This window comes from Giraffa tippelskirchi, chromosome 3 (genome assembly GCF_054371585.1).
Source record: "Giraffa tippelskirchi isolate mGirTip1 chromosome 3, T2T-mGirTip1v1.2.pri, whole genome shotgun sequence".
Classification (NCBI taxonomy): Eukaryota; Metazoa; Chordata; class Mammalia; order Artiodactyla; family Giraffidae; genus Giraffa; species Giraffa tippelskirchi.
The window spans coordinates 142976617-142992602 of NC_137277.1; the positions used below are offsets into that span (position 1 = coordinate 142976617).

The 15986-nt window shown below is 37.5% G+C and overlaps 2 protein-coding genes across 13 annotated transcripts in view; one reads left to right on the forward strand and one right to left on the reverse strand.

Annotated features, from left to right (window-relative positions):
* SLC39A10 (solute carrier family 39 member 10) overlaps positions 1–4073 on the forward strand; it is a 109482-nt gene extending 105409 nt beyond the window's left edge. For 11 of the 12 annotated variants that reach the window (XM_081581435.1, XM_081581432.1, XM_081581441.1 and 8 more), the window contains one exon: positions 1302–4073. In XM_081581435.1, the coding sequence (XP_081437561.1) occupies positions 1302–1460 (159 nt within the window). In that variant the 3' untranslated portion in view covers positions 1461–4073. Of the gene's footprint in view, positions 1–1258 lie in introns of all 12 variants that reach the window. The other variant, XM_081581442.1, reaches the window with a different exon arrangement.
* A 111-nt stretch (positions 4074–4184) lies between these two features.
* Positions 4185–15986, reverse strand: part of DNAH7 (dynein axonemal heavy chain 7) — a 244722-nt gene continuing 232920 nt past the window's right edge. The window contains exons 61-65 of the mRNA XM_081581429.1: positions 15297–15527; positions 12506–12658; positions 10541–10718; positions 6632–6735; positions 4185–4465 (exon numbers count right to left, since the gene is read on the reverse strand). Of these exons, the coding sequence (XP_081437555.1) occupies positions 4259–4465; positions 6632–6735; positions 10541–10718; positions 12506–12658; positions 15297–15527 (873 nt within the window). The 3' untranslated portion in view covers positions 4185–4258. The remainder of the gene's footprint in view (positions 4466–6631; positions 6736–10540; positions 10719–12505; positions 12659–15296; positions 15528–15986) is intronic.

Sequence of the window (15986 nt, forward strand, 5' to 3'; positions counted from 1 at the left end):
TTAAACTTTGTGGACCATATAGTCTCTGTCACAGTTTATTCACCTTTGACATTTATAATGGTCTCTACTACTTAATTCTGCTGGATAAGAACAGTAACCTCCATTAGCATACACTACTGCACAGACTTCTATAAACAGAATAGATGACCAGCATGAAGTAGTTCTTAAATAGGACTCTCAGGAGATTGTTAAATATACTGTAGCACTGTCAGAGCATGGTAATTGGGTTAATTGTACTCATTATTTAATAATGAATAATGATATTTCTTCCTTGTAGACATTATGTACTTAACACTGCATTTCTCCTCCCTAAACCCCAAAGTACCAAGATACTGTTTGGAGTAAAAGCTTAGTGTCAAATAGAGTAGCATATCAGTGTCCTGTAGGTATTCACTGCAAACTTGAAATACAAATAACAAACAGAAAAATGAATATGAAAATTGGAAATAGTTCTTTTTTTAATTTTGATTATGTTTGAGTGGGAAGAATGTATGCTTATAATAATGCACATACATTCATTCTTCAGCAAATCCTTTTACTTAGACACATTAAAGATTTTAGTTTGTACTTTTCTATGGATTATTTTTAAATGCAGTATATGCTTGTGCTTTAGAAGCTGAACTATACTTTTCAGTGCACTGTGCTTTTAAAGATATTGGCAACTTCCAAATTTTAAAAACGTTATCACTGTTAAGAGAATAGAATACATTGTGAAGATAGCATGCATAACTTGGTAGTAGTACTGCTGCACAGCCTTGATAGACTATTTCTATTATTGGAAGGAAAATAATGGCTTTTAAGAGCATAGAGGTATCAATTTTGGAATTGTCTTGTTACTGTGTATCCTTGATGAAATGTGCAGTTGGAAATGAGAATTTAGATGGAAAAGGGTGAATAAATGATAGTTTTGAATGAAATATCCCTCAAAGGAATCTTACTTTCTCAGTAAGCTTAAGATATATCAGTAGGTGTGGGAACTGTGGTGTTCTTTTCTGAGTTTCATTGGCAAAACTGCTAAAGTTTTATACTTTAGCAGAAATGTTGGTAGACAGTAAAACTTTAAAAAAGTAACTAATACATATATGATGTGTTCTGTTGGGAGGTGAGGAGGGCACAGATTTAGTGTTTATTTAGTACATAGCTAAAGCATCAAATTTCTAAGTGTTTGACTGAAATATGGTTAGCACCATGTTCAAAATTATTAGTAGTTGTGCTTTAGTCACTAAGTTTCTTAGGAAAATGTTTAAAAAATGAGCAGATTATACAAAATTGTTTTAAAATATTTAAAAAATATTTTTTAGCTTCCAGAAATGTTGCATGGTGATGGTGACAATGAAGAACACGGCTTCTGTCCAGTGGGGCAGTTCATTCTTCAGAATTTAGGATTGCTGTTTGGATTTGCCATTATGCTGGTAATTGCCCTCTATGAAGACAAAATTGTGTTTGACCTCCAGTTTTGACCATTCCCAGCAATCACTGCTGATGATGAGAATGTTACCATGCAGCTTTGCATCTGTTCCTTGTACTGTAAGCACGTTGCTCAAAGAAAAGTCAGTGGCTTGCACTACTTACAAGTTCATAGATTTGAGCCTAACCACAAAGACCAGTGCTCAGTACTGTTTTCCCTGCATGAAGGGGTCTTTTAAAAATATAAAACCTGTGATAAAGAAAGGAGAAAATGGGACTCCATGATATAGGTTTGATTAAGACTTTTTATAAAGAAATAATCATATAAAAAAACACTAAAGTAGTCTCTATTAGTAGAAACTTCTGTGGCTATGCAGAAATAGAAATTGAACCAAAAAGAAAAAATCACTTCAACTTTAAAAATATTTTAAATGGACTTCGGGCAGACTTTTCTTTGTGCTAAAAGTGAATTGTAGTGTCCTTTAATTCAGCTACATATGGTAATAGGGATCAACATGACACAGCTTTGAAGCTGCATAAAGTAGGACTGTAGCACCTAGAGGAAAGCTCAGGCTGCATTAGCGTATGGATTTAGCATTGGGAAAAGGCCCTTATTCTTTGAATCTAGAGTTACTATTTTTGTATATATTTGCATAGGGTTTAAACTTGCAGCCTAAACTACTGAAATTTGTGACTGTACATTTGTGTGAGCTTCAGTTTAATGAAAGATTCATAATGGTTCTTTGTATTAATATTATACTTGGTGTTTGGGCTTTTTTTTTTAACTTTTATTTTTGTTTCAGGTTTTTTGGTGAGGGTAGGGGTTTGGAGCATGTGGTAAAATGTTTTTTTTTTTTTCCTTAAAATTGTAACCCTTTAGAAAATATCAGCAAAAAGAAGAACCCAAATATGGTCTAAATATTCAGATTCCCTACTTTAACAGAAATAATTATTTGGGAAATTTAAGTTTAAAATGTACACAGTGCTCTACCAGTTTGGCACAGGAACCTAGAGCACATGCTGTGGCTGGCAGTAAGGCTGTAAGGCAGCAAGTGTACCATGCCCATAATCTGTACGTTGAGTGTAAGAATGGTTCTGAGGGTGATCTCCATTGATGCCCTGGCTGTCATGGTACCAGGTGACTTGGAAGATGCAGTTAAAATAACTCGGCTGAAATCACTTATCATTTTGTGCCAACATGTGCTTTTCGTGCCTGGTAGGGATTAGTCTCTTTTTTAGGTGCCCTGTTCTCCTGCCATAAATGGTGAATGATTTGTGAGAAGTGCAAGCCACATTTATCCTGAATTTTGACCTAATAATTTGTAGTACTAATCATATGCATGTAGCTTTTCTGTTTACATCTTGTGCCACATGGTCTTCATTTATGCCAGGTAAACTGTATTTGAACTACCTGCGGGCAGCTTTGTTTTGATCTGCTTGGCTACCTGTGTAGCGGCTTTAAAAATCTTATTGTTCAGATATTTAAGAGCCAAACTTGTTCCATTCCATTTAAAATGTTTTCAGTTAGTCCTCCTCCTTTCCCCAGTTCCTTTTCTCTTACTCCATGAACTTTAAAACAAAACTGAGAGCAGCACATGCATCCAGGTATTAAGAGTATTGCCAGTGTTTCTCCTGAATGGTGTAAGCAAGGGGTTCATTAGGTGTTAGTTCCTTCGTTTATGCTTGAATTTGAAAAATTATTTCTTGCTTTCTTCATGGCTTCCTATAACAAGTAGGAGTTTTTTATACATAGATTACTTTCAGCATTGGGCACTGAATTAGGACAGTCCTCATCTCATTGCTTGACCCTTCAAGCAACCTAGCTAAAAGGTGCTGATATTTTATTTAGTACTGCCAACTTCAAGTGATTCAGATATCTTGCTTTCTGAACCAAGGTATATTTATAGTTCATTTTGGGGTCTTTATGCCCAAGGAGGATTCTGCATTCCAGCATTAAATCTGCTTAATTTTAAAATTTTTATGAAAAGCAACAGCTGGAATATACTCCCAGTCTTAAAAATAAATGCCTGATTTAAAGCAAATAGGTTATGCTGAAGTATATAAAGTTTTATATTCTCTCAAAAATGGTAGTATCTTTATTTGCTAGATTTTTTTCAAACTTTTAAGAGGGCTGTAACAGTTGCTGCTAGTATTTTTCTTGGGGTTCCACCAGTATTTAGTTTTTACATCATCCTAATGTATAATTTCAAGTCTTACTAGACAATCTGAATTCCACTACATTTCTGTTTGGCTCCAACATTCCATTTAGCTTGACTAGTCTAATTTAACATGTGTTTGTTGGAGGTCATTAATGTTACTTGTACAATGCTGTCACTGTGTGACATTCATATGAATTTTGGTGTATATCACATTGCATTCAATCAGCTGTGATTATGCTTAGAAATACTATAGTAACTAGATGCAGTGTGAATTTTTTCCATTAACAGTAAGTCAGTGGCTTAAATGTGATTATGGTCCTGCAAGGTGATACTTGCTAAAATATCTAAACTTTTTTTTTGTTGTTGTAACTGAATCATTTTTTAAAATTTACAAAGCTGGAAATGATCAAATGCTGTTTTTTCATTGTCAACAGTGGTGTGTCATTTTATGTATGTTCCTAATGCTTATGGAACGCTCCCAAAATAAAGTTATTCAAAAAGAGCAAATATACCAGTGTGTCTTATTTAGTCTTTGTTAGAATAGTTCCTAACTTTGAAGTATGAGTCATTTTAAATATTAAGTAACTTTAGTCAAATTGATTTAAACCAAATAACTTCTTTAAAAAGTAAAATATATTTTCTACTCAATCATCTAACAAAGAATACGAAAACAGGGAAATGACACCTTCTAATTATGAATTAAGTTGACACAGCAGTGCTACACCCCGTCCAATCCAGTGCTCCTTGGGTTGGTCAGAGGGAAGAATCATGGCAATCACAAAATTCGTAGAATGGCCAGTGGTTGACAGTGTTCCTCTCCGCTCATTTGTCTTATACAACGGGGCAGTGTAACTTGGTCGTTCTGCTATATCTGTTCTCTTACAGGGCTTTAGCCACATCTAGAAGGAAGTAGACAAAAGTTAAGTCAAGGCTGTTTGTTATATTTACATATATTTGAACCTAATGTGGGATTATTGGCATAAGGTTAGTTATGTCTGCAAATTTCTATGGGCTAAATTGATTTTATTTTTGTCAGCAGTGCTGCCATTGCTCAAAACATTTAGAGCTCTCAGAATTATCTTCAGAACCAGTTTAGAAGCTAAATGAGAAAAAATAGTCATCTACTCTGAAAAAGCATACTACCCATCTATTCATCATCTCCCTACCATACCTACCTGAGGATGACTTTTGGTGCTTACACTAACAATAAAATCAGATAGATATACTTTTCAAAGGTGAGAACTGCTACCACTGATACTCAAAATTATGTTGCTTTATTAAAGGCCAATCCCAAAATATTCTGAAAGGATTTTTATCAGTGTTGAACTAGATCACCTCCCCCATGTTAGCTGACTATTTTAAAAGGGCTATTATTTTGTGCTGTTTAAAACATAGTTGCCTTTATAACTGCAATACAACTCTAAGATTATTCTTAGAGAGTCATTAGTCAAGTTCCTAGAATGTTAAGCATAGCTGAACCTCACCAATCTCAATAAAATTTTAGAGCAAGTTAATCTCTGAATATAAGAGTAAAGAAAAAACTATGATCAGAAAGGGGAAATAGTGTTTCATTTTTAGAACTTGAATACCTTTACCTTTGTCCAGTAGTAATAGCAATTCTTGACATCCCCACTGTTTGGAATTCCTTTTTTTTTTGTTTCTCAGGTTTAAGCACAAACTGTATGAAGGAGCTAATAAGGCTGCTAGCATCTCTCCCACATAATTGTGGAGATCTATAAAGCTGTTCTTCAGATACTGTTAAAACAAGGACTTAACACTCAAGTTGGACATGGTTTGTTTCCACTAAGTGGATTTTTTTAATGGGAGTTTTTCTTACTAGTGACTTCTTTTTCAGAAGATTATCTACTTATAAAATCCTATTCACCACAAACTTGAGTTTCTATATGAAAGAAAAAAATTGATCCAGATTGACTCCTGAAATTGCAGACATTTTGCCCTTGTGACTTTCAGTTTGGGTCTCATATTTGAAACTTTATCTGCCCACAGTATCTTGGTATATGTGGCAGGTTTCTTGCAATCGGCTGTCAGCTGGTCCCTCTCTGTACCTGTTAGAACTGCTCTGAAGGATTATTGCCTATCTTTGAGTGGCTCTCAGTGTCCCACAAACAGAATTCTTGTAAGTTCATGTAAAATTCAGCCTATATTTTATCACTATCCCAGACTGACCCTTCAAATTCTGTGAAAAATCTCTCTAGCCATCTTCTCATAATGAGTAACAGCTAGAAACTTAGTATTTATATAGCTTAGTATGCCCATGCTGAAGACTGGTGCCTAAAAAACAACTTTTTTTAATGGATGGTTTTCATATAATTATCTTTTAATCTGCAAGTTTCACATTTTTAGGTCAATGTATATGTAAGAGAAATCATAAACGTGTGTGGATGTGGATACATGTATACAGTCAGTCCTCATTATTCCTGGATTCCATATTTGCAAATTTGCCTATCACTAAGGTTTAGTTCTAATCCTAATATCGATATTCTGTGCTTTCGTGTTCCTTCACAAGCATGCCAGAACAGCAAAACCGAAGTCACCACCAAGCATGTTCCCAACTGCAGTTGAACCTGGTGACATTCTGCCGCTTTGTTTCAACTCTCACAACTCTAATATAAACAGGTATCCTTTTGATGCTAGGCTTTTTGCATTTTGTTTTTCGGTTGGTGATTTTTCTGTTTAAAAAGGCCCCTAAGTGTGGGGCTGAGGTGCTATATAGTGTTCCTCATACAAGAAGGTTGCGATATGCTTTACAAATACTGTTTAGGAATGAGTTAGAGTCCATGAGTTCAATGTTAATGAATCAACAGTATAAGGTATCTTTAAACAGAAGCACAAATAAAATAAAGTTATATATTGATCAGTTAACAAAAATGTGGCCACCTGATTACAGAAACTTAACCTTATATTTTGCCTAGGAGTTCGGTATTCACTAATGTTGGTAGCAAGTTTATAAAACATAACTACTGTAAATAATAAGAGTTGACTGCATATGTGTATGTACATGTATAAAATAGCCCCCCACATATATATCATAGGAAAATACTAACCACAGGCACTGTATCATAAAGAATTTTGGGATGTGATTCTGCAAGTTTCTTGATCTTTCTATTCCAGGAAGCTCCATCCAGAAATAGTCCATGAATGAAAACACCTAAATATAAAAGAAGCAGGTTAATACAACACTTTGCATATGCATACAGATTGAGATTGAGTTGTGAAGCTGAAATTCCTACAGGTGAATACTGTGCAAGTGATACTAGGTCAGCAAACGAAGGTCTGCTCTAAAATAAAGTCAATGTTCTGAGTTTGTGTTAATACTCTTAGTTTAAGAATAGCTGTACTTTGCCTAGTAAAACTTGATGTGGGAGACAAAAAGAGGAAAGGAATTTAAAATTAGTTTACATGAAGTTCTCTGTTTGGGCAAACGTTAGTTTATATTTTAATTGACCAATGACTATAATGTCAAGAGTCCACAAAATCTGCAGAAGTTCTTAATGTCATTGTAGGGACCCAGTGGCTTCTAGGCAGCATGGGAACAAAACACCCTTCTGCTGATGTCTTAGGTCCTGAGAGTTAAATTTCTCCTCCCCTTTTAGAATCTTCTCACTCCAAGGCTGCACCTCAGTCTGTATGAGAATCCAGAAGGCAATCTCATACACGATCAACTAAAGAACACAAATTAAGGAATCCATGAAACCTGGATCACATCCCTGGCTATCCACTTGTGTGAAGCTTCATGAATTGAATATGGGTATCTGCACACAAAAATATTCATTGTAATTTGTTACACAGATAAGGGAGGCAATGAGGAACTTAGGAAGACTTAGGTGAAGAGTTCCTAATGTGCAGTGTGATCTTGAACAATTCATTTAACTCTATATCTGTTTTTTTATCCAGAGAACAATTGGAAGATATTTGTAAAACAATAATGCCTGGTGTTCTGCAGTCTTTGGGGTCGCGAAGTCAGAGACGACTGAGCGACTGAACTGAACTGAACTGAATGCCTGTTTTTGTCTACCTTGTACAGTCAGAATCAAATCAGCTATACTGATGAAGCAGTTTGTGAAAATAGGATATGAAAATCCACTTGGGCAGTGCTGTCCAATAGGACTTTCTCCAGTGATAGAAATATTTTTTACCTGTGTTTTCCAATATGATTGGCTATTAAACATCTAAAACATGGCTAGTGGGACCAAGAGATTTAAATTAAATTTTAGTTATAAATTTAAAAGGCCACGAGACCAAGAGATTTAAATTTAATTTTAGTTATAAATTTAAAAGGCCACATGTGGATAGCCCAGTGATGGATGTTGAGGGGAAGACTTACCCTCTGTTCTCTCCAGGTTTTAACTGACAAAGAATAGCTGGAATAAAAGGTCAATTTTATTTGCTGGCAAAGCACTCGTCCAATAACTTCCCAAGAATAACTCTAGTAAAGCTGAATTGCAAAACGCATCTTGAGCCTGGAGCCAGGTCAGGGGTGGACCTGCCTGAAGGGGGCAGAGAGGTCTGTAAGCACATCCTACATGCCCACATCTCCAGCCAGATCTAAGTCTGCAGGCCAGTCACAATAATAGATGGGAACAGAGAAAGTAGAGGAGACTGCAGTCAGGTCCCAGACAGCTTTTAATACTCTGACCTTGCTGACTGGTAAGCAAGACCAGTAAATGTCTGGCTTTAACTAATGGGTGATCTATTCCTTACTTGGAAAAGAAAGATTATGTCAGAGGGAGTAAAGAGAAGAATTCATCTTAATCCCTTAAGGACAGCGGCAATGGGGATAAAAGTTCCCTCCAACCTAACAACAATTTTATGACATGTGATGGGAACAAATAAATTTTTGTCTCTCTTAGGCCATCTGGAAAATAGAAAACAAAATGACAGGAGATACTAACTGGGTCCTGTTTTAACAGCCCTTCCTGGTCTGTGGGGCTTCCCTGATAGCTCTGTTGGTAAAGAATCCTCCTGCAATGCAGGAGACCCTGGTTCGACTTCTGGGTTGGGAAGATCTGCTGGAGAAGGGATAGGCTACTACTCCAGTTTTCTTGGGCTTCCCTTGTGGCTCAGTTGGTAAAGAATCCACCTACAATGCAGGGGACCTCGGTTTGATCCCTGGGTTGGGAAGATCCCCTGGAGAAGGGAAAGGCTACCCACTCCAGTATTCTGGCCTGGAGAATTCCACGGACTATATAGTCCATGGGGTTACAAAGAGTTGGATACGACTGAGTAACTTTCACTTTCATGGTCTGTGAGTCACTTTGCTTCTGTGAGCTGTGGTCAGCAGAGTGGAGGTGACAGCATCCCCAGCCCTTGTTCACTCCTTCCTGCCCCCTTCTTGCTTTGTAGTGCTTTTCCCATTGATATTTGAACTACTGGGTGCTAGAGGTGATTGAGTTAAGACAAATCTTAGGCAAATACATCTAGAATATATGATACTAAATCTAGGTAGATTTACAATCGCATTGTGGCCACTTTAAAGTCACTTTAAGAGTGAGTAGCTTTTTTCATGGCCCCAAAAATACACAAGACCCCGCAAAAGACCCTGAATAGCCAGAGCAATCTTGAGAAAGAAAAATGGAGCTGGAGCAATCAGGCTCCCTGACTTAAGACTGTATTACAATGCTATAATCAGCAAAACAGTATGGTACTGGCACAAAAACAAATACAGATCAGTGGAACAGGATAGAATGCCCAGAAATAAACCCATGCACCTATGGTCAATCAATCTACAACAAAGGAGGCAAGACTATACAGTGGAGAAAAGACAGTCTCTTCAATAAATAGTGTTGGGAAAACTGGACTGCTACATGTTAAAAAAAAAAAAAAGAATTAGAACACTAACACCACACATAAAAGTAAACTAGAAATGGATTACAGACATAAATGTAATAATGAATACTAAAATACTCTTAGAAGAAAGCATAGGTAGAATGTAGAAAACAGGTAGAAAACATAGGTACTCTGACATAAATTGCAGCAACATCTTTTTTGATTCATCTCTCAGAGTAATGAAAACTAAAAATAGAGCTACGATATGATCCACAATCCCACTCCTGGGCATACATCTGGAGAAGAACATGGTTTAAAAGGATACATGCACCCCAGTGTCCACTTCAGTACTGTTTACAATAGCCAAGACATGGAAGCAACCTGAACGTTCATCCATACATCAGTGAATAAAGAAGACATGGTACCTATACACAATGGAATATTACTCAGCCACTAAAAATGAAATAATGCCATTTACAACAACATGATGGACCTGGAGTTGTCATACTAAGTGAAGTCAGAAAGACAAATACCACATGATCTCACTTACATGTGGAATCTAAAAATATGACACTAATGAACCTATCTATGAAACAAAGACTCATAGAGAACAGACTTGTGATTGCCAAGGGTGGAATGGGAGTTTGGGGTTAGCAGATGTAAGCTATTATATATGGAAAGTATAAACAACAAACTCCTACTGCACAGCACAGAAAACTATATTCAGTATCCTATGATAAATCATAATGGAAAAGAATATAAAAGGATGTGTGTGTGTGTGTATTTATAAAACATATGTATGTATTATATATACATATAATATGTATAACTGAATCATTTTTCTGTACAGCAGAAATAGAACATGGGAAATCAACTGTACATCAATTAAAACAACAAGCTATAAAAAGAAGATTATGGCTGATTACCCCATGTATTGTTAATTTGATGATTACTTTCTAGCAAACATATTTTTCTAGAAATAACTTCAGAATTACAAAGTTGTGTAAAACTAAAACAATGCAAGGGATATATACTCTTTATTCAGATTCATTTCATCCCCATTTTTTCTTATTCTTGCTCTCTTTTGCTCATTCTGCCTTTGTAACAGCTGAGAAAATTGAGCAAGAAGATGATGGTTTTTTTCAGTGTCAAGATATAAGCCAACTCATTCCACTGCTGCCACTTACCATCTTCTGGAGCATGCTTGTATTCTTTGTCTTCCATCACTTCATAGTCAAACCCAAGAAGATCAATGGGGATGGTGTGTTTCCTGGCATAGTTTTGCTGGGCACCAGTCAGGAAGGCTTGTGTGAAGAAGAAGCCAGAAAGCCAGAAGACTGGAGGAGGGCCAACCTCGTACCATTGCTGTGGTGTCAAAGCACAAGTGTCCATACACTAGAGCCTTTCAACTTTCAATGCAACATTGCTTAATAAAATCTGCCCCAAACACTCCCCCTATTATTTTCTAGTAAACTAATAAGCTAACACTTAGAGGAATAAAAAGCCATACTCTTAAAGTTTGAAAAACAGCCAGCGTATTCAGCATGTGTTCTGGCGTCAATCTTGTATCCATTGCACCAGCTTGTGCAGTGATGTGAATGCAGATACAAATGACTGTTTTATACATGCCCAGTGATTGTTTTGGGCTTCCCAGGCAGTACCGGTGGTAAAGAATCCACCTACCAATGCAGGAGATGCAGGAGACACAGGTTCAATTCCTGGGTCCAGAAGATCCCCTGGAGGAGGAAATGGCAACCCACTCCAGTATTCTTGCTGGGAGAATCCCATGGACAGAGGAGCCTGATAGGCTACAGTCCATGGGGTCACAGAGAGTCAGACATGACTGAGTGAGCACAGCACAGTGATTCTTTCAGAAAAGTTCCCTACAGTAGTGAGTTTCTAATATATATTGTTGCATGCTAGATCATGTTTAGTTGAATAAAGGAAGATCTTCCTACAAGGTCTGTTTAGATGATGATGTTTTTTCACTTTTTTCTTCTCTGGTTATTAGTACCCGGTAGAATATTCCTTTAGAAGTTTTCCCTTCTACTTCACCAAAAGACAATGAATCCAACGTATGAAGACATTATATTGTACAACAAACTCCCAGAAGATACAGGGTAGTGAGAGCTTAAGATCTTTGTAAGTATCAAGATACCTGGGTAATTCTGTTCATATCATATAACAAGTAGTTGAGTACTGACTGACTAAGTGGTAAATTATAAAAGTCAGTCTGAAGAAGTCAATTTGAAGAAGTTTCCCCTACAAGCATCCAAGGTAGAGCCTTCATTTTTCAAGAACAGTCTTAATTCTTTAGTACCAAGTCTAGTACTACAGAAGGCCTATATTATGGAAGGGGAGTTTAGTCAGTCCATCCCTGGAGAAATTTCCTCACAGGCAATTTTTGACGCATTATATATAGTACCTAGGAAATTAGTACTTCTAACAAATAGAATTGTTAATAAGAACATAGTTAAGAACCAATATTGCCAGGTAATTAGGAGGCAGGCTTCTGCTCACTCTACATTTCCAAGACAATTAGCCCATTACTGACTTGGGCTGAAACAGCAATCTAGTGATTTCATGTCCTGGAAGAGTACTGCACAAGGAAGAAATAATTCTTACTAGTAGCTTGTCTGGCCTTGTAGGCTGGTCCGTTGTAGGGATCTCTTAAAGCTAAATATTCAATAGAAATATCAACACAGCGAGTCCCTTTTTCTCTTCAAATGTCATTGATCTGAATTTCTAACTTCATTGAATATGAACACCTCTCCTAAAGAAGCTTCCAGAGATTCTACTTCCAATATTAGTATTTTGACAATTTAGTGCAACAGTTACATAAACTATATGAAATATTGAGTAGTGGTCATTTATGCTTGGGATGCACAGAAAAACTAGACAATAATGCTCATTGTGGGCTTCCCTGGTGGTTCAGATGGTAAAGAATCCACCTTCAATGCAGGAGACCCAGGATTGATCCCTGGGTCGGGAAGATCCCCTGGAAACAGGAATGGCTACCCACTCCAGCATTCTTGCCTGGAGAATCCCATGCACAGAGGACCCTGGCAGGCTACTGTACATGGGGTCGCAAATCCTAGTGAAGAAAATTAAATCAAAAGAAACCTAATATATGAGCATTTGGATGAACTCACCTGCAGAAACTTTAGTCTTGCAAGGAAGTCATTCACATAGCTCCCAAGTGGTTTAAGGCTTGGGTATGATTTTCCCATCCACATTCCTGGGATCTTGACATTCAGAATGCTGCTAACCACTTCCTCAAGATCTGTAGACATCACTACAAGCCCCTGAAACACATTTAACCATTGTTTGACATGACAGTATTCTAGCATTTGAATAATTTTATAATTAAACTTGTTTACAGTTATGATTAGTTAAGTATAGCAAAAAAAAAAGGGGGAGGGAGAAAGAAAAGGTATTTTCTTTGGCTCACAAGACGTGGAATCTTTGAATTATTTCTTGGAAAAATATTAACAATTTTAATCTGATCAAATTTTAATAGAAAGTTTCTTTTATTGAAATATAAAGAATACTAACATACACTATTAGTTTTAGATGTATAACATAATGATTCAATATTTGTGTATATTGTGAAGTGATCACTACAATAAGCCTAGTTAACATTCATCACCATACACAGTTACATTTTTTTGTGTGATGAGAACTTTTAAGATCTACTCTCTTAACAACTTTCAAATATGCAATACAGTATTATTGACTGTAGTCACCAAGCTGTACATTGTAACTCCAGGACTTATTTTGTAACTGGAAGTTTGTACATTTTGACTACCTTTATCCATTCTGCCCAGCTTGGAAGATCTTAATCAACACTTGGCTTCTCACTGTCTATTAAGTCACAGCCTAACTTTGACTTAGTTTATTTATTTGTTAAATAGACAACTAATATACTTCTGTCCTGGCCTTCTTAAAAGGACAGTGATAAATATAAAATGAGCAAAATGATACAGAGTGCCTTGAAAGGTTGAATATCCTGGATTGCAACTGTGAAGTCTAATTGATTTTATCCCATTTTGAAATGAAAATAGATCATTTTATTTCATTGCATAATGAAGACTTTCCTTTACTTTTACACTTTAGAATAAAATTGAAGATCCTAACAGATGGTAAAACTTTGAGGCCCTTGAAAATTCCTATGTGATCTTGCAACTGGGCCAGTTGCCATCATTTCTGTTTTCTCCATACTAACAATATCATTCCAACTAACATACAGATAAAATTTTACAGTAAATTTAATGGATTAAACACCCACATTTCATTTTCCTCATTCTCTAAACCCTGAAACAACAGTAAAGGAATTTATTTCTTAAAAGCACAAGCCTAGGAACTTTCCTGGTGGTCCAGTGGTTAAGACTCCATGCTTCCACTGCAAGGCGCACAGGTTTGATCTCTGGTGGGAAACTAAGATCCTATATGCTGTGTGGTATGGCCAAATCCACCCCCCCCCAAACAAACAATACTACACCTCCAAAAAACCTCCATAAGCCTACAGGTGCAGGAAGAAGCAAAACAATACTGGGAGCTAGAAAGCATGGGACTGTTGGTAGCTGACTTAGTTGTCAGGAGAAACTCGATCCTAAACTGGCAGAGGGCAAAGCTGAGAATCAACTAAGATATTCAAAATATTTGGAACTGATAGCCTTTGCTAGGGAGGAGAAGAAGGTGGTGCTAAAATGAAGATTGTTGAGATCTGCCTTAAAAAACAGACTCCTGGGTCTTTCCCCACAAAGCTGCACATCACCTACTTTGAATGAAACCTGGAAAGGAAAATGAAGAAACCCTTAGAGGGGAAGAGTGCCAGGCTTAGCTAGTGTCAGAATTCCCATACCAAAATCTGGATTTAAGTGAATCCACGGGTATCGGCTGCCGAGCTCCCTCAGGCCTCTTTCCCCTTTTATCTCCTAGAATGTGGAAAGCCAGGCCTTCATTTTCCAGGAAGGATACAGGGAGAACCAGATTAAGGAGAAACACAAGATACCGAATACTTAGCCAAACAGCCCTACCAGATGATACCACAGCCGGCCAGATAGACTCCTCTTTCAACAATAACTCATATCCAACCACTCTCCTCCACCTCCACTGCTACTACAAGAAACCAACTCAGCTGGAAGACCTCCATCTTGTAACTGGCTTCTGCCTGTGTTCTGGCTTCCCTACAATCCGTTCTGCAGAGGTCAGAGAAATCTTTAAAAGTACAAAACAGGTCATTTCACTTTATTGCTTCAATTCCTCTGAAGGCCTCCCTTTGCCTTTACACTTTAGAATAGAATTGAAGATCCCAACCTTGGCTGACAAGGCCATCGCGAGCCTGTGCCCTCCTCTCTCTGTTCTACCATCTCCCTTGTGCTCACTCTGCTCAAGCCAAGCCAGTCTTTCCTATGGTACCCCCCTCGACCGTGCCAGGCTGCTGTTCTCCGGGCCTTCCTGCTGGCTCAACCTGCTGCCCAAACATTCCATGGCCTGCCCCTCCCATCGGGCCTCTCTTCAGAATGGCCTGACTCCAAACGACTGCGTTTCCCACCTCTCACCCTCCACATCCTTATCCCATTCTATTTTTTTCTGTAGAATTTACCATTGACTGATAAGTTTATTTGTTAATTGCTTGTCTCCCTCACTAAGGTAAGCTCAGAGAGGGCAGAAGCTTTGTTTTTCTTACCTCTTAATGCTTTCTGCCTTTTTAGCATATATCTCATCCAGCAAATGACTGCTTTATGTACCATACTCTATATTCACTTATCCGCTTATTAACTGCCAGCCTCAGAATTCCATACACATTTTAAGGGCAGGGATTTTCTTTCTATCCCAGAACCAAGAAAAATGCTTTCACAGAATCTGTGCCCAATACATGTTGGCTGAGTAAATGAACGATTTATTTCGATGATTTTTCCTTGCTGTACTTGCCCTTACCTTGATTGCTTTCTGGATGTTAATGCATGAATCTCTTATGGTTTGCAGCAACTTATTGAACCGTCCCATTTCTTGAACAAGCACTGTGTTCATGCTCTGAGTGTATGTGGTTGGGTATCTCCTCATTGCAGACTCAACGTCAAAGTTGTTTGGAAGTTTACCCAAGATGTCACCAGCAACCTCATTTACCACTTCATCTGATGATTTTGCACCAGCATCTGCTGAACGAGACTGGGAAGAATTCAAACTATGAATCAGAAATGCTCACAAAGGTCTAAGAATTGCTGGAAAATTCCTAAAGTAAATTTTGTAAGAATGAGTACTACTTTGCTATTTTATCTATGATTCTTCTCCACATAAGATTTACTGAAGTGATGGTAACAGGCATGGGAATGGAGCTTCAGGAGAAAAACAACTGTTAGAAGGTTATGTACAATGTTCAACGGCAAAAGGAGGTCTGTGCTCTCTGGGAATTGAGGGAAGGACAGATGCTGTGGACAGAGGGAATAAAAGCACTCACCATGGTGGGGTGGTCAAGTGATGATGGGCATCAAAGCCCAGAAGAAGGAAATCTGGTTTTGCTATGAGAAAGCTTGCCAAAAATATACTTGCTAATAATAACTCTGTTGCCTACTGGTTGCCAAAAACAGAGATATAGCTTTCCCCTTGAACCCAAGGGGACAAAGAAAA